The sequence below is a fragment of the Dichotomopilus funicola genome (genome assembly GCF_033296635.1).
Source record: "Dichotomopilus funicola strain CBS 141.50 unplaced genomic scaffold C8A04scaffold_2, whole genome shotgun sequence".
NCBI lineage: Eukaryota > Fungi > Ascomycota > Sordariomycetes > Sordariales > Chaetomiaceae > Dichotomopilus > Dichotomopilus funicola.
This window is the reverse complement of record NW_026944023.1, coordinates 878041-898638: the sequence shown is the minus strand read 5'-3', so window position 1 is coordinate 898638 and position 20598 is coordinate 878041. Positions and strand designations below refer to the sequence as shown.

General features: G+C 55.3%; 8 protein-coding genes across 8 annotated transcripts; 6 read left to right on the top strand and 2 right to left on the bottom strand.

Moving 5' to 3' along the window:
- Nucleotides 1-184: 184 nt before the first annotated feature.
- On the top strand, nucleotides 185-1109 carry C8A04DRAFT_24393 (mediator complex, subunit Med8; the record flags this gene model as incomplete). Its single annotated transcript, XM_062779128.1, has 2 exons — nucleotides 185-315; nucleotides 371-1109. The coding sequence occupies 2 exons, from the start codon at nucleotides 185-187 to the stop codon at nucleotides 1107-1109; spliced, it is 870 nt and encodes a 289-aa protein (XP_062641209.1).
- A 2346-nt stretch (nucleotides 1110-3455) lies between these two features.
- C8A04DRAFT_24392 (acyltransferase 3) lies at nucleotides 3456-4970 on the top strand (the record flags this gene model as incomplete). The annotated part of the gene is made up of 1 exon (XM_062779127.1): nucleotides 3456-4970. The coding sequence occupies one exon, from the start codon at nucleotides 3456-3458 to the stop codon at nucleotides 4968-4970; it is 1515 nt and encodes a 504-aa protein (XP_062641208.1).
- Nucleotides 4971-6158: 1188 nt separating this feature from the next.
- C8A04DRAFT_33930 (centromere protein V) lies at nucleotides 6159-6882 on the top strand (the record flags this gene model as incomplete). The annotated part of the gene is made up of 5 exons (XM_062782656.1): nucleotides 6159-6334; nucleotides 6407-6439; nucleotides 6503-6548; nucleotides 6606-6676; nucleotides 6741-6882. The coding sequence occupies 5 exons, from the start codon at nucleotides 6159-6161 to the stop codon at nucleotides 6880-6882; spliced, it is 468 nt and encodes a 155-aa protein (XP_062641207.1).
- A 1840-nt stretch (nucleotides 6883-8722) lies between these two features.
- On the top strand, nucleotides 8723-9947 carry C8A04DRAFT_24390 (uncharacterized protein; the record flags this gene model as incomplete). Its single annotated transcript, XM_062779126.1, has 2 exons — nucleotides 8723-8779; nucleotides 8835-9947. The coding sequence occupies 2 exons, from the start codon at nucleotides 8723-8725 to the stop codon at nucleotides 9945-9947; spliced, it is 1170 nt and encodes a 389-aa protein (XP_062641206.1).
- Nucleotides 9948-10375: 428 nt separating this feature from the next.
- Nucleotides 10376-11485, bottom strand: C8A04DRAFT_8831 (RNase P subunit p30-domain-containing protein; the record flags this gene model as incomplete). The annotated part of the gene is made up of 1 exon (XM_062785257.1): nucleotides 10376-11485. The coding sequence occupies one exon, from the start codon at nucleotides 11483-11485 to the stop codon at nucleotides 10376-10378; it is 1110 nt and encodes a 369-aa protein (XP_062641205.1).
- Nucleotides 11486-12268: 783 nt separating this feature from the next.
- On the top strand, nucleotides 12269-12712 carry C8A04DRAFT_24388 (rhodopsin family; the record flags this gene model as incomplete). The annotated part of the gene is made up of 2 exons (XM_062779125.1): nucleotides 12269-12412; nucleotides 12518-12712. 2 exons carry the CDS (start codon nucleotides 12269-12271, stop codon nucleotides 12710-12712), a joined length of 339 nt encoding a protein of 112 aa, XP_062641204.1.
- Nucleotides 12713-13517: 805 nt separating this feature from the next.
- On the top strand, nucleotides 13518-15549 carry C8A04DRAFT_8741 (uncharacterized protein; the record flags this gene model as incomplete). The annotated part of the gene is made up of 3 exons (XM_062785226.1): nucleotides 13518-13550; nucleotides 13612-14983; nucleotides 15059-15549. 3 exons carry the CDS (start codon nucleotides 13518-13520, stop codon nucleotides 15547-15549), a joined length of 1896 nt encoding a protein of 631 aa, XP_062641203.1.
- A 733-nt stretch (nucleotides 15550-16282) lies between these two features.
- Nucleotides 16283-20440, bottom strand: C8A04DRAFT_8718 (uncharacterized protein; the record flags this gene model as incomplete). Its single annotated transcript, XM_062785217.1, has 3 exons — nucleotides 16283-17012; nucleotides 17118-17479; nucleotides 17573-20440. The coding sequence occupies 3 exons, from the start codon at nucleotides 20438-20440 to the stop codon at nucleotides 16283-16285; spliced, it is 3960 nt and encodes a 1319-aa protein (XP_062641202.1).
- Nucleotides 20441-20598: the final 158 nt, after the last annotated feature.

Genomic DNA, 20598 nt, shown 5'->3' with positions numbered 1-20598 from the left:
TGAACTCGCGTCTGAGCTCCCATGCTGTCACCCTTCCGCCCGCATCATGTCGCGGTTCCACCTTGTCCGACAACAATGGCCATTCTACAACCCGCACATTTGCAAGCTTGCTAAATTCATCAATCGTTTGCGGAACTCGTTGCTTAGAATAATTTCCTTACCGGTCATCATCAAAAACGCTACCATGGCATCGCTGAGCATGAGCCTGGAAGAGCTCAAACAGCTGGAGCTCCTGCGCAATCGCTTTGCGCAGCTCACCAGCAGCTTGCTAAGCCTACGGTCCAGCGTTATAAACTCTAACCCTCTTCCTTCCCAGTGAGCAAGCATACTCCCCTCCAATATCGACATTCTACTTACCCGGTGAAACCAGACAGTCCCTCCAAAAGTCCGTCACAATCCTCCAACAAAACATTCGCACCATCCAGGAGCTCATGATCGAGAACGCGGGCATGTTCCAGCGCCTCGCCATCCACCCCTCGACGAATTTCCCCGGGCGCACACACGAGAACGTTCTCATCACACTTCTCCGCAAGAAGCTCGAGCCCGACGTCGAGAATTGGGTGGAGGACGCCCGAGCTAGCGCGCGAACAGCCGGGTTGGACCAGAGCAAACTGGCGGCGGGCGTGCAAAAACGGGGCGAGCACGATTACGATGACGAGGACACATATGGCATGGAGCAGGACGATGATGCACCGCAGGACCCCTTCAGCGAGCAATGGGGAGAGATGCTGGACGATTTTCAGCAGACACTGCATCAGTATGTGGCAGTGCAGTCCAAGAAGAAATACACGGCGGAAGAGCAGGCGGCCGGCGTAGAGAACGTACGGACGGGGCTTAAACAGGTGCTCGAAGAAAGCGACGAGGAGGAGGATGATGAGGATGAGGATGAAGACGAAGATGAGGACGAGGTTGTGGAGGTCGTGCTACCTGGTGCTGGCCCGAATGCTGGCGCGCAGGGGGCGGGGCCTCTCGGTAGTGGTCCCTCGGTTGTCATCGAGCCGGAGCACATCTTCTTCTTGCAAGCCACGGGTAGCCTCGATCTCCCCAAGAACGTTCCAATCCAGTCGCAAGCCACAGTGCCTATTGGGCGGGTCGCGCCGAAAAGGTGAGAAGCGAGCGAGGTAGAGGCAATATGGTTTACTTTAGGCATTGCCAGTGCCATTGCCAGGCATGATCTTGAAAACCGACTAGGACTTCTCGGCTTGGGGGTAATGATGGTTTCAAGGTAAGCTTATCGCCCGATCAAAGATCTCTTTCGCTTGTGCCCAGACTGATCAATTTTAAGCCGACTCTTATGGGCATTCATTAAGAACCCTTTGCGCGGCCAACCAACACCAGGGCGAACCATCGATTCGCAACTGAGACGGACGGGAAGTGTGCGGGACCAAATGAGTTCGCATACACATACATAGTGGGCAAGTATGAAATTGATATTGAATCCACGATTGCCCAATGCATCGCGGAAATGGCACCACGACAAGTTGCTCAAGAGTGTGATTTGGATCGGCAATGGGTATAAATATAGTTTATAGCCTGCATTTGGTTAGAATGACTTAGCCGCAAGAACGGTCCCAACGAGACGGGAGGAGGTTTCGCCTCAATTGCTGTGTGTGACTCGAGTAAGCAGTCTCGTTTGGAGCCGAACCTCATGCACGAGCGTGAGATTGAGTTCATTGATCAAATAACCGGAGTGTTACACTATATGCACGGTTTCGTATATCCGTCGACTGCAAATGAGACTGCTGTTGAATTCATTTCTGCTTGCAGGAGGCCGCGTTCTTTTCTGGGGCCAGCTGCTCTTGGCTGTGGCTGTGTCAAAGAATGCGGCCATTCTGGGGAAGCAGAAATACCGATCAACTCCCGACTCGCCTGCCCCACACCATGTCTGCTTCCAGACTGCACATCATTGACTTGTCGAGCTGTTCCCGTAACGTTAACAAGTTGCAGAGCTGCTACACTCCAACAACAGCTTCTAACAACGCGAAGTTTTTTCAGGTTACAAACAGTTCTCAGGAGCGTCGATTAACTTCGACCTATTGGCGGATGTTGTCGCGCAAGCCAGCGAATTACGTCCTTTCGACTCGGCCCGGGCCTCTGTCTCGGGAGATGGAAGAGGTCGATCTGATGAGACCGACGAGTGTGGGGTCGGGTCCTGAGCACAACGTCATTTTGATACATAAGCTGTTGTAACACGTTGGACGTGTGTTGCTCATGGACCAACTGTTCAACTTGAGTCGTGACCGAATTCATCATTCAGCTACGTTTCTTCTTTGTCAGTCGAGTAGCGAGGAATCACATTCTTCCGAGGCAAAGCCGCCCATTTGAAAGACGAGAGTTCCGAAGCTGCCCGACTGGGTTTCCCGAGCTCTAGCTTAGGTACCTATTGATAGCTGCGCATGTGGTATGACCAAGGGCCGGGGGATTCGGAGCGGCCACTGCGCAACATTGCGCCCTCACGGGCACCTTCTACATATCAGTATGCTGAAGCCCAAGATGCATACTTTTCTTGTCCATCTACATAGTAAGCTTACCCCAGCACCCCAGGCTGCCTTTTACGCTTCGGCGCCTGTACTATGTACACTATAAGAAAACAGCCAGTGATCCACCAACGTTCGATTAATGAAATCGAGATGGCTCGCCGGCTCGGTTTCAGATGCCCCTCCAACCTGCAACCAGTGGGGCTTTTCCCCACGTGCTGCACCTCGGGATGTAATCCCTGACCCACGCACCCACTAAACCCTGAGACCCCTGATTCGAGGCCCAAGGGGGAATCAAACCAGAAATCCACCCACCATTTTCCCAGTTGGTCATCTGCCAATTCTCCGATGGAGTTGCCGTTGACATACGACTGGAGGGGGAAACCGACGCGACGAGCTCTGAAGATCCTCTCCACATTACGTATGTAATGGACGCTTGTGCTCCTTGATTGTTCCCGGCCGAAAACCGGTTACCCGCTGTTTCGACGGCGCGGTGTGTTCCGTCTTGTGGACTCTTTCAACGAGGTCGTCCACCGTCAAGTCTCCCCTTTTCAGGTTGTTTGTCACACCTCCAAGCCGCTCGTTTCAGCCGAACTTTGAATCCGTCGTTCTTTTGGTCTTATCTTCCCTTTCCAGCGATTCGTGTCGCTCTTCCACTATTGTTTCACTGACACGGCATTGCGGCTTGGTGCATCAGCAGTTGGTAAGTGCCGTTGGCCCCCCATCCCCCGCCTCTTCCGCCGTTGGGAACGATCCCAAGCGAGTAGAAGTGCCGCGCGGCGCAGGGTCTCAGACGTCATGTTGGCCTGCTTTCCAAAGCAGCCTTGTCTCTTTTGCCTACCCAAAACTTTTTGTTCGTCCGGCGCTTCTAACTGAAATTATAGAGAATTGCCGCCAATGTCCTAAGCTGCACCTCACCATCATACCCGGCTCGTGCTTCTGCCAGCCGAGCCAACTTCAACAACCAAACCACCCACCATGACAGGCCCGAGCCATCGGCGCGGGACGTCAAGTTCCTCCATCCACAACTTCGTTCGCTCACGATCACCATGGATGCGTTATCTCCGCCCACTCCTCCCTAGTTTCGTCTCTGATGCCTTCTTCCCCGATCACCGCCCGACATGGCGGTTACATCCCACCTCGTATCTCGACGGCCTACGCGGCGTGGCCGCCATTCTTGTCTTCTTCTGCCACTATACCGAGAATAACTTTCGCGCTCTCATACCACCGTATGGCCTCGAGCCGGACCCGGAGGAATGGCACGGTTTAACTTGGTCTGCCGACTCGTGGATCCAGCTACCATTCCTTCGCGTTATCTTCTCCGGGCGTCCGATGGTTCATATTTTCTTCGTCATTTCCGGATTCGCGCTATCCTATAAACCCGTCCGCTGTCTACACGCTCGTGAACCAGACAAAGCCCTCGCTGCGCTCGCCTCGTCCGCTTTCCGTCGACCGTTCCGCCTGTTCGGCCCTTGCGTCGCATCGACATTTATTATCATGTGCCTACGCCAAATGGGGTACCTGACCCCCGTCATGGACACATTTGTGGAGGAGTTTATCAAGTGGAAGAACGCACTGTTTCACCAGATCACTTGGCCGTGGGCGTGGGACCGGGATTTGCGGCCAGCGTATGACATCCATTTGTGGACCATTCCGATCGAATTTGCCCACTCCATGCTGCTGTTCGTGGTGCTGTTAATGCTGTCGAGGGCCAAACTGCCAATACGGATGGCGACAGTGTTTGGCCTAATGATGTACTGCCTGAGCTGTGGGAAGTGGGCCGGATTTGAGTTTTTGGCGGGGTTGTTTCTGGCTGAGGTGCACGTCTTGCGGGCATCAAAAGCGAAGGAGTGGGAAGGGGACGAAGAGTCGCAGGGGCCAAATTGGGCACTCAAGAGCTTCCAGATCTTTCTCGTTGTGCTTGGGCTCTTTGTCGCCGGCTGGCCCAACCACGAAGCCGACAAAACGCCTGGGATCTCATTCTTTCACGAACAAACACCATTCCCGTTTGCAAGGATGGATAAGCTGGCGCCACAGAAGTTCTGGTTCAGTCTCTCCGCCGTGGCCACGGTGTGGGCCGTGGGAGATCTGGATTTCTTACGGGAGTTCTTTGAGGGCCCGTTTGCGCAGTACTGCGGGCGCATCAGCTACGCCGTATACATTTGCCATGGCCCGGTGGAGGGCCTTTTTAAGGAGCGATTGATCGGGCATCCCCCAATTCCGGAGTGGGGAGAGCCTGGGGCGCCAGAATACAAACCAGCCTTACCCGCGATGGGTATCAAAGGACTCATCGGGGATGACACCACGATACAGATCACGTTGAGCTGGCTCTTTGGTCTGTGGCTGTTAGGGCCGCTTGTTATCTGGGCGGCGGATGTGTTTTGGCGAGGGATAGACGCCCAGATCGTCACACTCGCAAGGAAACTAGAAACGGTGTGTTTGGACGACACGGAACCTACCCCTCGGAGTCAGGGGTACTCAATTGCGGCGTGAGCGCCGAAAAACTCTCTCTTTGAAATTAATGGGTTTTTCTTTTTGTTGGCTGTCTGATATTTTCATCTTTGCTTTGCATGAGCCGGTTGCTATACCCAGGTTATAGAATCATGTACCACAAATGTACAATTGCTTAATACCGTACCATTGCACCCAAAATCTCCCGTCTGGCGCAGCATTTCAATGTACACGTAGCATTCCCCAGAAAAGGTAATGATCTCTGTCTATGTCCGCTCGGCGATAGCTTCAGATGCCGGAGCCGGAGCTAAGCGATACATCGGGCCAGCATCGGATCGGAGCACATCGAGTCGCCGGGCCGGAGCTCCGCTTCTCGGTCCCTCGGCCAAAATCAAAAACAGAAACGGGTAGAAATGTTGGACTTGACTGGTTGGCGAGCTCAGAATCTGGCCAATGCCTTGGCCGACCCATGGGGTTGGGGTGGCCATTTCCTCGATCGTTATCTGAGCAAGTGGGGTGCTGAAAGCTTTCCCCGCAATCACAGCGCAACACCTGCCCAAAGGACACATCGACCCCCTCAAAGGCCAGCTCTGGGCGCGTTACATTTGCAGAACCGAGGAAAACACGAAATCCATCCTCCTCCGAAGACGCTTTGCAAATTTGAGTGACGGGTGATCATGTGACAACGCGTGTCCTGAACTCGCTCGCTCAGTCGCCCAATGCCCTAGGAGCCTAGCAACCTCAGGCCGGAAGTGACTCACGGCACTCGATGTCACTCGATGGGATAGTCATAGGACAAGGAATACAGGTATATCTTTCAGGCAACCGACAGGCTGGGCAGTTTCTCCTACTTCAGACAACATTGGCCTCAGGAACTTGTTTCGTCAATTTGTTGGGCACACTCTGAGTGTCCTAGCCCTGCGAACCACACGCGCCAAACTTTACGTTCCCCCCATTTGCTGCTCGCTCAGCCTTGCCTGACGTCAAGCTGGCTTGAGCACCCTTTTTGGACACAGCACCACCCAAAAGGTGCGCTCCTATTTCTCATGAAGCCCGGTGCCAATTCCAAGTCACCTCGGTCTCTAACAGTCGGCGCTTTTGGGACTAGAAGGAACCTGAACTTTTGAAGCCTCACAACCCACGATCGCCCCACCCCGCAGGCTCAATGCAACAGCCTATGTAATAATAATTAACGACACCAGCAACTCGGGTAAAAAATACATCCCCAACATGGACGCCAGTTGTCAATGCGGAGCGATCAGCTTCAAGACGCCCGGTCAGCAGCCCCTAGCGCTCTACATCTGTCACTGCAGCGACTGCAAGCGCCAAACAGGATCGGCTTTTGGGGCGTCGGCCATATTTCCTCGTTTCCAGCTGCCAGAGACTGAGATGCTCAGCTGCTACAAGTGAGTCAAAGAAGGACAAACCCCCAGTTCACTACTCTCAAAACTGAGTTCAGAGGGGACTTACCACCACAGACGGGCCACTGCTTCCGGCGACACTCTATTCTGGTAAGGTACCCGGCTGAGGATGGTTTCGGAGGTCGAAGACTCTAATCGTGCTGTTACCTACAGTTACTTCTGCAAACAATGCGGGACTCGTCTGCTTCATACCATCCCAGTAGGTGACAGTGAACCTGTGAGGTTTTACCAGGCTCGTACTAACGTTCGGAAATAGAATAAAAATGTTGTTTCGGTCAAGGGGGGATGTATTGAGGGGTTAGATTGGAAGTCGGCCATCCACCTATGGTGTGTACCGCTTTCCGTTTCGTATCAGAAGGAATGACGATGTGGGACTGACACCGTTGTATAGGACCAAGTCCGCCATGGTACCGATCCCCGAAGGTTCGGAAACGCACTCGGAGGACTCGGGGAATGCCTTCTATGGGGCAAACCAGGAATCACTCGACCAACCGAGTTCGCTGATTCACACAGGATTGAGCGCCGAGGAGTGAACTGTCTGGCCGTCCATGGCCGACTTGAAGAATGCTCGCGAGTTAACGGGTGTAATCAACAAAAAAGGTGGGTGGTGGAGGGCAGCATCAACGCAATGCCCCCTTCCCGGGATTTTCAGGTTGGCTTTACTACTTCAGGTTGTAGATGTTGTTTATTTTCCTGCACGTTAGTATGTTTAACACATTGAGCTATTGGAGTTTTACCCATTCATGGTTTCCCTAATATATCGATTGATGATGGGCATTGCCGTCGAGATTGTGATGAGTGAGAAGATAGCCGGAGATAAGGTACCGAGTTGCAGTTTTCAATCGCTCTCTAGGACTCAGTGTCCGAATGTCGAACTTGAGAGGATTGGCAACTTAATGAGTCTTCAATTGAGTCATTGAGAAGACTTTTTAACATTCATGAGCAACAACAAAATTTATGAAAGAAAATCTTGTCCTAAAGTGACAAAGTCGGCCGGTCATGGTCCAGGCCCAGGCCGTGGAGGTCGTGGTCGTGGGTCTCATCTGGGGAACCGTTACGCTTCAAATGGAACAATCCGATTGGGCGACAAAACTCTCGCCAGTTCTCTGACCTTTCAACCTCTTTTTCTCACCTCTGCCATGACACAGGGAGACAAGCGTGTTTAGTTTGTTTCTCGTACACTATGACTCGCCTTTGCGACCAGTTGAGATATCCTATTTTCGCTGATGCGCCCTTGAGACGGGGGCTTTGAGGATGACTCAAACGCTTTAGTCAACGGTGCGACGAACAAACTCGTATTCATTGCAACATGGGGTGACATTAGTCTACTCGACCTCTTGATCTTGTCGACATGGCTCGCTCATGAAGCTTCACCTTGCTTCATCAGGTCGTCTTTTTTGTCAATTGGGGTGTCGTCGAGAATCGCGGTGGCTTTTGTTGCAGCCAAGGGTCCCCTGCGCCGCTCACACAAAGGCCTGTTTCGCTTGGGCCGACTTCTGACACGAGCCGTTTGGGGACCGTCTCATGCCCCTCTGCGGCGTGGGAGACCCAGGCCGGCCACAACGCCCTTCCCCATTGCCCGCCATGCGGGGACCTGCGTCCAAAGTGCCGGCAGGAATCTAGACTGCCGAGCATTGAGCCTCATCAGCCCGTAACCCACTTCTCGAGACCAGCTTGAGACTACCTCTCAGACAGGGTCTCCGTGGGGTGTAACGTCGTCGCGGGCGCCAAAAGTTCCCCCTTAGGGGCAGTCCAGATGCCCCCTTCATGGGACGAGATGGCGATGGTGGCGGGGATATGGCCCGTCCGAAACAACCCCCGTCGACTTTTCTAACTCATTGTTTCTTTCCGGGGTTTCCTTTCTCCCTATTTGCCTCCTCTTCTCGTTTGATGTGATTTCGTTCGTTCTTGCGTCCAGTTTTGCCTCAACTACACACATTCTTTTAGTTTTTTTGAGTCGTGCACCTTTCACTTCTTCGCCCAAGAGGCTATCGCCACTACGATACTCTCAGGCCCTTTCTACAAACACAGCAGTGCTGGCCTTTTCTTACTTCTACTTGGCCGGTCACCAAGTTCGCCACCCAAAAAAGATTATACTGGTTGAGAAAACAACTTCCGACGCCTGTTACCAACTCTCCTTGAGCCTTTTGTTCCACTATCACTTCCATCAATCATCGACGACGACAACAGACGAGATATCACCAGTATATGTCGAGTGAACCTCCCAACCACAGCATATACTAGCTTCTTCTTGACGGGCACGGTCGAATTTCTCCGATTACGACCAGCCCTTGACGACTACCTTTCGGAGTACATTGAAGAACATCAAGACGGCACCGGAAAACGTCCAAGTCACAGCGCTCCAGGCACAGGATGAGGGCGCATGTCCGATCCATAGTAATTATTCTGGGCTTGGCGTCACTGAGTCAGGTAAGGACACAATCCCATGGAAAGCTCTCGTGGACACTTGCTCACAATCACGTAGGCCGCCGCATACGATCGGCTTCAAGAAGCTCAAGCCCCCGCGACCACTGGGAATATCGCCAATGGCATCGTGAGCATGATGAGCCGCCTCGGCGTGGGCGGCCAGACGGTGACTGAGACCGTCCTCCAAACCATCACTGTCGGGGGCGGCGGTGGTGAAGTCGCTGCGGCTGCTGTAAACGGAACCACTATGACCGTGACCGTGACAGCCCCGGCGTCCACCGTCACGGTTTGCCCATCCCAGGCCCAAGGAGCTGCAGCGGGTGGAGGAGGTTCCGCCGCTGGAACGCCATCCATAATCGCCGTCAACGGGGCAGATAATTCAGGCGGCGGGGGAGCGTCGAACGTTGCCCATGGCGGAATCGGCGTCACGGTGATTTCAGTTCCCGAGAACGCTAAAATCACCACCAGCGCCGGCGGGCAAGCGGCCGCCTCCTCTCAAGGAGCATCGCCCCCACCACCACCACCTCCTCCTCCTCCGCCGGCGGATGCTGCATCTTCCGGCGCCCTAGTAGCAACGAGCTCAGCCCTCCAAGCGCTCCCAACCAGCCAATCTGGCGGCAACGGCGCCAACCAGTCGGGTCTCTCCCCACTCTCAAGCAGCGTCTCCAACGCAGCAGCAGGTGGCGGCGGCGCTACCTCATCCACCGGCCTCTCTCCCCTTCCTTCGTCAGCGGCTGCCCCCATTGTCGGCGCACCCATATCCGACAGTTCCGGAGGTGCGGCGGCCGCTAGCAGCACATCGCTCGCCGCGCTCCCCGGCTTGTCCACTTCTACCTCGACGGGCGAGACCCTGGCCGTGATCCCGACAGACATAGGCAGCGCTCCCATCGCGACTCCGATTTCGAACCCGGTTGGTGCTTTTGGCGGTAGTGCCGGTGTGATTCCCCTTTCGGAGGCTGCGGTTATTGTGGATACTGCAGCGACTGCAGCGACGGCAGTGACGGCGGTAGCTACGGCCGCGGGGACGGCGTTGACTACTGCGGGGACGACGCCTGGTGTCGCGAATGGTGCGGGTGTTGGTCCGCCGTCGATTGATGTGTCTGGGTTGACGCTGTCGAGTCAGTTGAATTTGGGGAATTTGGCGAAGCAGACTGCTATTCCGACGGCTTAGGTGGGAGGGTGGTACCTCCGGGATGGATAGGTAGTGGATGAGACATCATACATACCCCTTTTCTTCGTAAGGTTCTATGGCTGGACATAGCTAGACACTACTGCGTGGCGATAAGCTTTTTGTTGTACATTTTTTGAATAAGGGGAAGGGGAAGGAGAGCTGGGAAGAGGAGCGGCATTATTTTCTATGTTGAGTTTAATGTATATAGCGTAGGTTATGCCGCCTTTTCCTTTGGCGTGATCTGTACGGAGTATCCGCCGCGTTCCAAAAAAAGCAATTTGCAGATGGATAGGAACACACGTCCACCTTTTTGACCTTTATATTGCAGTCCTCATGCTCCCAGTCACGTCTATCGGGGTATCATAATGCTAACTAGTGGCCCAACATAGTAGTCCCATAAAATCTCATAGAATCTGCAGCTAGGCCGGTCATTGTTTTGCCTGAGAGCCTTCCTTTCTAATCTTTTTAGCCTGTCTCTTACTCATCTCTCCTTGTTGAGCACCACCACCTCCACCTTCACCATCCTTCCGCTTCTGCCCTTGCTGGTTTTGGTTCTGTTGTTTCTGCTGCTGCTTTTGCTGTTGCTTCTGCTTCTTCCCAACTTTACCATCCCCACCGTCTGCACCTCCCTCGCCCTCCTGTTTCCTCTTCCCCTCCTCGCCCCCCTCAGCAGGCTTCACAATATCCACAACTCCCCTAAACCCCCGCCTCTTAATCCCCTCATTCACCACCACCGCCCTCGCCCCTTCACCAAGCGCCGCAAACCCTTTCTCCGGTCCTAACCCCCAAACCGCCATCAAATTCACCACATCCGCCGGCCCCCTCAGTCCCAAGGCCCCACGAGCCTCGCTGCTGATAATCACCCCGCGCCCCTTTGTCGCCCGGATCAACGACTGCACATTCCCAATGAAATTCACCCTCTGCCTCGTCGCGTCTACCCCTCCACTCCCAGCCCCACTCCCACCACCATACCCGCCCCCCAACGCCTGGGCATAACATATCTCAAACCGCACGCCCCGCTGCACGGCGGCCATCGCAGTGCGATGGTGTATGTGCCAGCCGAGGTGGGAGGATAGGTCCAAAGATATGAGCGCGGGGGGCTCGGTGGTGGAGAGGCAGGCCCAGGAGAAGGACTTGTCGGAGGTTGGACGGAGAGCGAGGATGTCGTAGGCACGTGTGTAGTCGGCGAGGCGGTAGTTGGTTGTGGCTGGGTCGGTGATGGTGAGGGTTGCGCGGCGGAGGATTGTGGGGAGGGAGGCAGTTGTTGTCGTGATTGTGTTTGTTGGTGATGTTGTTGTTGTTGTTGTTGTTGTTGTTGTTTTTGGTGGTGATTGTCCACCGCCTGGATAGGAAGGGTGAGGGGCCCCAAGTTGGGGGATTGGATTTGTTATTAGCGACGGTTGTGTGGGTATGGGCCCTGAGATATTGTGATTGAGGGCGACGACATCGTAGCCTAGGTTTTTCGCGAATTTGAGGGTGCTTTCGAGATCGGCGGCGGGTGTGCCTGGTGACCAGGCGATGTTAAGATCGTAGAGCATCCTTGGTGGGTGTACGACGGTTCTGAAAGTCCCAAAACAAAAGTTTTGCTTCGATGATATGCCCACAAAGCCCGGACTTCGAATTGGGGCGGTTGGTACTTCTGGAGCGTGTTCTGCGTTCACGTTGATGCTTTGATTGAAGCTTTTCGAGAATTCAAAGAGTCAGTGGGGCTCGAGAGCGGCTTGGAGTTCCACTATCGTGCGGCGTGCCCCCTGCAGGCGCTAGCAAAAGTGGAGAATCAATGGCCCGAGTCTGGACGAGTTCGTTATCACCCATTTCAACTCCTTTTGAGAGGTTGCCCGTTATGATGGAAGGAGGAATGAAACGACGGCAGAGCAGAAGGTCGGGCTGGTGCCCAAACTTCTGCAGAAACCATGAACCCAGAGTAAGCCACAGGAGACGGAGGAGTTGGTCAAGTGTTTGTTCCGTGCTCTCTTGCCGCTTTGTTTGGAGCCAAGAGACCCTGCAGAGAACCCATCCAATCTGCATTGGCTTCAGAGCTCAGTGACGTTGCCTGCCGTCTTGGCGAAAACCCGCGGCAAACTCCCACGCGAGGAGAACAGAGCTGCCACCATGCACACTGCCACAACGTGACCCTCATAAAGTCGGGGTCTCGCACTGGAACTTCCTTTCTACCCTGGATCTGCTGTTCGAAACCCACGACGACGCCTCGACGCCTCGACGCCTCGGCCCCCCCAATTCATTTGCGCCTCAACCTACCACGTTTATAGCGTACTTTCGACGACCCCTGCTACATCACTGGAAACGCGCGTCTTCCCATCATGTGTATCGTCTTCACTTGCGGCGAGCACACTTTCCGCAAGGAAGTCGAAGGCTACCACGGCCTGGTGTGCCGGTGCCACAACTGTGGTAACTACTCGGCCTCAGTCGTCAAGTCAAACCCCTGGTTCACATTCTGCTTCATTGTAAGTCCCATCACATGATTACCAGAACTAGCAAACGCGCTTCCAACAACCGCTAACGTAACCTGTGTCGCGTGTTCCAGCCCGTCATTCCGCTTTCGATGAAAGGCTACGAAGACGTATCATGCCGTGTCTGCCACTTTGAGCAACCGCTCACGAATCGACCCGACGTCCAAAATCTCCGCGGCCAAGGTGGACAGGGAGTACCAATGCAGCCACAACAACATGGCGGGCCACCGCAAGGATGGCATGGGCAGCAGGGCGGATATCCTCAAGGGGGACCGAAACAGAATGAGCCTATGAGATATGGATAATGGTGATAATGGGGATAATGGGGGGTCTGGTTGAATGGAGAAGGGTAACGGTCGGTTGTTTGGAATCAGGACGATAATATATGCGAGATACCAGTACGGGTGGAAGGCAATGGCGTTTTGGGAGAAGACGGCAGTGGGACTGGCTCGTTTGATTCAACGGAGGCGCTTTCAAGCGGCCATATAAGTCTCTGAGGGGGTTCTAGTGCGCTTACTCTTTGGAGGAGGCTTGTGGAAGCCTCCAGGCGACATGGCTTCCCGAGAGGATAGTGAAGCCCAATATGTTCGTGGGCTCACTGAGAATATACGCATCGCTGCTTCATTATTTTCCCTTTTTTAACTTTTTTTGCGGCCACAGATGCAGCCCCTTGTGCGGAATCCCGGAATAGCGCAATATATTTGCAAACCCTTATGAAACGACTCTCTTTATTACCGCAGTGTGATTTCATGTTCGGTACCTTGCCATGTGGTTCAACGGTCGGGTGGGTCAACGGTTTTTAATGCTGCTTGGGTGGGGCGCAGTGTAATGACGTCGCTTTGGCCCGTTGGAGCGCTCAAAATATGGACAACACGGGGCGCAAGGGTCGACCCAGAAAACAACCAACAGTGCCGTGGATTCGACTTCCAATCGTGTCGCCGGTGGGTTTACAAGCACACCACAACCAGCGCTATGAGAAGATTCTTCAACTAAAGTGTGCCGCGTCAATCGAATTGGTTGCTAGCGACTTTACGGACAGGCATTACGAGTCCCAACACTCTCGGCAGACTCTGCCTTTGTCGTCGCAAACCGGTCCACAATGGCTTCGTCAAAACGAGGGCCATCGGTTTTGGTAAGTTGAATCCAGCAGTACCCTTTCCGAAGCCATTGTTTAACCGCGACGACCTCACCAGGTAACCGACTCTCGCGAACGGCCTCGATCCAGATCAGGAGGACCACAACGAACCACCACCGGGCCCGCGCGACCAAGCACCCGTCTCATCTCCGTCGACAATGTCCTGCAATACTCCTCCGACATCCCTTCAGGCCAGCCCAGGGGGCCACCCGCACAACGCCCAACCCGCGGCATCACACTACGTCGCGCGAGTCAGGGCGGGTTACCGACACTCGCGTCTGCTCGCACCGGCCAGCAGATTGTGCCGTCTCGAACGACCAAAGTCAGCGAGAAGTTGGTGCTGATCCCCGATGCCCCCGACGCGGCGGACGAGGAGGCGGAGAATGGCGAAGATGAGGATTTGATACGGCAGGCGTCGATACTCCGGGGTGAAGATGAAAACCGCCCGCTCAAGGACGAGGAGCTGGACGTACTGAAGAAACGGGGCGGGATTCGCGGGAAAAGCTATGCGGAGCGGTTGCCCAAACCGCAGCGTGGAGAGAAGGTGTCGCGATTGACTGCGTACTGCACCGCGCAAACCTACAAGATGAAGGCGGCTGCTGAGTTTTTGAAGACGGCGCACGAGGCGAAGACGAAGCTGTACGATGACTGCTTGTATGCGGTCTACCACCTCCCACTTCTCCCCGGCACGGAGGGTTACCGGTTGCGTAGCCGGCCGGTTCTGAAAACGCCGGGAACCGGGAAAACGGTGTTGGATCTGGAAATCGAGCGCAGCGAGCGTAGGGACGAGCACGAGGGGTTTTGGGATGAATACTCGTACGGTATGCAGGGGCTTGGCGACAGCCCGAGCAATGCTCCGCTTCTCCAACAAGTGACTAGTGCTCCAGACGCTCTCGAGACCACATCGGGTGCTGCTGCTGGTGGCGACGGCGATTCTGGGCATGTGGCCGCTAGCCCGATCAACCGGCTGGTCCCTGACGCGAAGAACTTTGCGGAGATGTTTGTCTACTCGTACGGGGTGGTGGTATTTTGGAATTTCACGGAGCGTCAAGAGAAGGATATTCTAGCGGACTTGACTTTTGCAGAGAACGAGTCGGGGATTCTGCTCGCCACAGGAACATTAGACGAAAGCGACTTTGAGACGGAACAATTTCACTTTGAATACAGCCCCGACGTCAAACGCCCGCGCGTCTTCAACGACATGATCACGCTACTCCCACGATCTGATCACATGGTTAAACTAACCATCAGCCACGCCATCGCCCAAAGCACCAAGCTCTGCTTCTTCGAGGAGCGCATGTCGGAAACAATGCTTGATGCACAGCATGTCCCCAAACGCCTCGCTCTCACGGGACAACTCGACATGACGCGGACCGAGATTGTCAAGATTCTCGGGCAACTCTTCAAGAGCCGCGTCGAGATCAATCTTTGTAAGAGAGCTCCCTAGCCAATTCTTCCCCCTGCTGCATCAATAAATTACTAACATCACATCACCCTTCGCCTAGCCTCAAACATCCTCGACGTCCCCAACTTCTTCTGGGACGCCGAGCCAACCCTCCACCCCCTCTACGTCGCCATCCGCGAGTACCTCGAGATCGACCCGCGCATCCGCGTACTCAACGAGCGCTGCCGCGTCTTCCTGGACCTCGCCGACATCCTGGCCGATAGTGTCGCCGACTCCAAGATGAGCAACATCACGTGGATCATCATCATCCTGATTGTCATTAGCATTATTGTCACCGTCACGGAGGTGGGGTTGCGCTTTGGGATGTTGTCTAAGGAGAAGAGTCGGGAAGGGGTGGGGTTGTTGGGTATTGGCGCTGGTGGGAGTGGGGATGGGGAAGGGGATAATAGTCAGCTTGACCTGCGGTGGTTGAGGGAGAAGAAGAATGTGACGATTGAGGAGCTGAGGTTATGGAGTCGGGCGTTGAATGAGCGGGAGAGAGCTGCTGTTTGTGGAGCGGATGTTGTGGGGACGACGTTTGCGGGTGTGTGAGCGAAGGGATTGTATAAATAAATACCTATATCAAAAGCAACACCACCAGCTTTTAGAGCGTTAGCTGGTAGATGGGGAGTTTCTTCTTGGCTGTTGGGATAGCACATAGCGAGGCGTTTCTTGGAGCTCAATATTAGCTAATTTTCAGACTGATACTGCATGCATAGGCGTAATTGGGAGGTGCATCATAAGACACGGGAACCGCAAAGCACTGGGCGTATCACCCCCACAACTACCTAGTGTGTCGACGCAGTAGACTCCGAAAACCAACCAAACGCTGGGACTCAGGACGTGTGTTTATCGAGGAAATCCAATAGTGTCCAGTCCAATCAGAAACAGGACGAACAAGGAAGCAGAGGAAAAAGAAACAACCGAAATGACCGGAGCAAAAGAGCAGAAGTTGAAAATGCAGAGAGAGGTAGGATCAACATCGACAAAACAACGTATGGTAACGTTAAACCCACATAGGCAGGAAACAGACACGCTGATATGGATCGATGCATTTGTCAACATACAATACATACTATACTCCATAATCTTCCATACGACTAATAAACATCAACAACCAGTCAAACGCCAACCCAATAACGCCGCCAGTCCCCTTCCCATGTGTAAACTCAAACGACTTCATTGCCCAGCCGAGTCGAAAATGAATGACTTCGTTCCTGATACTGTCCTGTTATGTCCGCCTGGTTCGGCTCAGTCCAGGCACCGTGCGAACAAAAAATTCCATTTAATTCCACGCCTTCCAAGCCTTCGACAACGGACTCCCAATCTTCGGCGCAAACTGCAAACTCTTCCTCCTCGCCGCCATCAACCGCATCATCACACTCTCATCTCTCTCCCTATTCAACGGCAACGCAAGCGGAACCGGCCCGGACTCTACCAACGCCGTCCGCTTCGGCGGCGGGCATGTGCGTTGGAGCATCATTTCCTCTCGACGGCGGCGATCATCGTTGTCTTTCTCATCATCGACGCTGCTGCCCACGCTTGAAGGAGTGGCCGAGCCGGGAGTGATGTTGGCTACGTAGCGGGCGATGGCCTCGGGGGCGGGGGTTTTGGGGACTGGGGTGAGAGGGCCCCATTGGGTGTAGTCCACCTGATTGTTGTTGTTCCGGGGGTTGTTGCGATTCTCAACATCGTCATCGTCGTCACCATCCGCGTCACTATCGTCAGATGCAGAACCGTCGTCCATGTTAAAACTCTTGTCGGGAGAGCGCACCCAGAGGGAGCTGTCGCGACGGTTGCGCTTGTTATAGTTGGTAGGCGTGGTGGGAGCGGTCTGCGAACCGCCGGTGGATTTGCGGCCCGGGGATGGAGAGGGGACAAGCCCGCCGCTGTGTTGGTTGGCCATGGCGCGCGGTTCCATGGTCTTGCGTCGGTGAGACTTTTTGCTGCGGGGGGCGAGAGAGGTGTCGATGGAGTAGGGGGCTTCGTCGAGCCATTCGTTGTCGCGCTCGCAGCTATAGCATACGGTTAGTCATATGTCATCGGGTTTTCTCATCTGCAAACTACCACCTGCAAACACAAACAAACACTAGGAGAGAAGAAAAGAAAAAAGGACTCACTCCAAGACCCAACTAACACCCACACACTGCACCACCCCACCACTCACACGGACCTGCTCCAGCGTCCTCTTCGCCCCATCCTTAAACACCACATGCGTGATTTCCACCCTCGAGTCCGACTCAGACTCCGAAGACGGGTTCCATTCCCACGTCGGTACACACCGCGCGCCCATCTGGGTGAGCAGCTCGACAAAGATGCTGCTGGCATCTTCGCCCTCGCTTGTGTAGACATCGACAAACACAACCGCCCCACGGAGCAGTGCCGAGTCGAGGTTGCGGTGTGGCGTCCGGGCGGGTGTGCCCATTGCTGACCAGAGCTCGGCTGTCTTTTGGGGTGTTACGGGGGGGATGGATACGCCGCGCTGTGGTGTTGTTGCGAGCACCACTGTTTCCTCATGCTCCTGCTCCTGCTCCTCCTTCTCGGGTTCCTCTTTTAGTTCCTCATTCTCATCCACTTGTTGAACTAGAACGTCATCGCTACCGCGCTTGGTAGGCGAGTACGAAATGACGGTAGAGTTCCTCGCCAACCGACCCGAGGGCCTCGCAGCAGAGACGCGCGAGGCACTGTGGCTGCGCGTTTCGAGCCGGGTTCGCGGGGTAGAGTTGTCGGCGGCCTTGAGCGGCACTTTGGCCACGGTGTGGACTTCGCGACTGCGCAGCACACGCTGCGGCGTGACAGGCCCAGTGGGAGCGGGAGCGGGAGTGGGAGCGACAGCGACAGCGACAGCACTAGGGCTAGCGGCAGCCGGAGAGTGAGGAATGACACTTAGGCGGCGGCTGTTGCGGCGAGGACTACTGTTGTGGGCAGTGGTAAGCGTGGGGTCGTTGGGTACGGCGTTCTCATTGGCATACTCCTGGCTCGCCTCGGAGATGGTCTCGTCGTTGTCGTTGTCGTTTTCCTCGTCATCACCTTCCTGGCTGGGGACAGCAGCATGGGGGCTGGCTGGGTCCTTCTCCATGAGCGACATCTCGTTCGCCTCTGCGGCCAGCTCCATGTCTTCCTCGGTAAACGACAAGTCTTCCAGGACCACCTGCTCGTCATCCGCTACCTCTGTGGCCGCGTCTTCTTCGTCAACATCAACATCCATGGAATCGGGGCGGACGACCATTTCGTCTTCGAAAAAGTTGTTTTCCGCTGGCTCCGACGGTGTAATGGGCCCGTTGCGTTCGACATTGGGGACCTCCTCCGTCGGAACTTCGGCCAATGGGAAGCCTTGCGTTACCGGAGAAGCCATACCGTTGCGCGTCATCAGGGGGCTCTCACCCGCAGACCACGCATTCAGCTGCTGAGCAAGCGGGGTGAATCCAAGGGGCTCCTCGTTCTTGGTCTTTTTGGCCGTGGAACGGTTCGCGGATTGCGCGGTCCTGAGTCTTCTCGCGGAAGCAGGGCAAGGCGTTGCCGGCAAGTTGCTGAACGCCGAAGTACGCTGGGGCTTTTTCACGGGCGAATCGTCCTCCGACTCCGATTCGTACGCCTGCAGATCCTTGTCCCGGAGCCCAAACATGGGGTTGGCGATTTTCGGGGGAGACGAAGGGGGCGTGGTTGAGAGGGACAAGTCAGCCGGCGCCTCGACTGGTTCATCATCGAGGACCATCCGTTCGCCAGGAACTTGCACCTCTTCAGCCTCATCGTGCTCCTCCGCTTTCTCCTCCTTCGCTTCCTCAGCCTTGTCCTCGTGCTCTTCCATCTTCCCCGGTGTGAGCACCACAGGAGGCGTCAAGGTCGGGTCCGCGTGCCGGGGCAGGACAGCTGACATCCTGCCTTGGAAACTGGGTCTCGTCGGCGAGTCAGGTATCACCTCGTTGCCGTCAACGTCAATATCAGCGTCCACATCCTCCGAGTCGGCCACAGGCTCAGGAGTCTTGCGCTGCGGCGTGGGGCTGGCAAGTAGGGTAGGCTTTGGCGCAGGAGTCCGGTTCATCGGCTCTTCCTCCTCCTCTTCTTGTTCCTCGATGCGCTTGGGCAGAAGCTTAATGGGTGAGATGGGCGGGCGCTTGGCAGGGGACGACAGGAAAGAGAGCTTGACCGGGGAAGTGTTGAACCCGTGGGCATTATCATGACCACCGCCGGGGTTCAGGTTGAGCGGCTGTCGCTTGGCCGGGGACTGCAGAAGCCCAGCCTTGGTCGAGACCTGGGGGGTTTTTCCCTCGTTCTGTGCTTCAGATCCCAGGAGGAGTCCTTCCACCCGTTTGGCAGGTGAGTTGATGCTACCCTTCCACGGCGTGGGCGGCAGTCGCTTTGCTGGTGTGGCTAGCATCAGGTTAACCTCCGTTTCAGGCCGGCTGATATTGCCAACACCGCCGCTCAGCGCATCCTCGTCTTTGTTGGTGGCAACGGTCGCTTGCGACTTCGCGGATGTCTTGTGCGTGCCCGAGGTAGGCTTGATAGGAAGCTTCTTGAACCGCTGGACGGGGACTTTCTCCTCCATACCGAGCTCGTCATCCGACTCGGCGGCGCGGTTGACCGTGAGTTGATTCAACTTCTTAGGGCTCAGCGGCATCGGCTTCTCTCCGTTCTCCGTCGCGTCACTGGTGTTGTTCGCTGCTTTAGTCCCGCGAGCACCCCGAGCCGTCGCTGAACCGCCGGCTTTCCGAATCGGCTTGCCCCGGAGACCACCCGCAGCGGTGGTAGGTGTTGCCTTTGTGGCCGTGCCCCGTGCTGTTGGGACTGCGGCATCATCAGGAATGATGTTTTCCTTCTCGGGCTCCTCGAACTTGACGGTCTTTTTAACCGCAGGTTTAGCAAGGGGCTTAGAAGCAGTAGCTGCTGTAGTGGTTGATGCTGTTGTTGTTGCCCTTGCCGCAGCAGCCGGCCTGCCACGAGCCGTCTTCTTCACAGGATCCTCCTGGGCAATGGACGTCGTGGTCTGTTCCGTCGCAGTCTTCTTGGTTCGTGTTCCCCTCGCCGTTGTCTTTGCAGGCTCTTCAACAGCAGGCTCTACTGTTGTCTTCTTGGGTCGACCGCGGCCGCGTGCGGCTGGTGCAGCTGCTGTTTCATCCGGGACAGGTTGAGAGACTGATGTCGGTGCTGCTGAAGGGGCGACCGTCTCTTTCTTTGGACGGCCACGACCCCGCGTGGCCTTGGTGGTGGCGGCGGTGAGAGTCACTTTCTTAGCTGGCGGCATCTCATGGTCGTCCTCCTCATCCTCCGACGGGGTCTTCCTCTTGCGCGTGCTTTTGGTTGTGCTCGTCGTTGTCGTTGTCGATGTCGTGGCTGTTGTGCGGGCCGTTTTGGCCTTGGCAGCGGCCGTGACGACGCGGTTCGTCGACTTTGCCGCAGCCCGCGCGCGCGTCATCCTCTTTGGCGGCGACTGCGGATCCATTATGGCGTGGTGTTAGGTGGATGTGTACGGAATATGTGCGTGTCTCGTTTTGTTGAATCACAAACTGGGGAAGAAAATGAGAATGAGAGAGATGATTCAGAAGGAACTCCTCTCCGCTCCACAAAATAATTCCCCTCCTGTCAACAAGCGGTGACAAA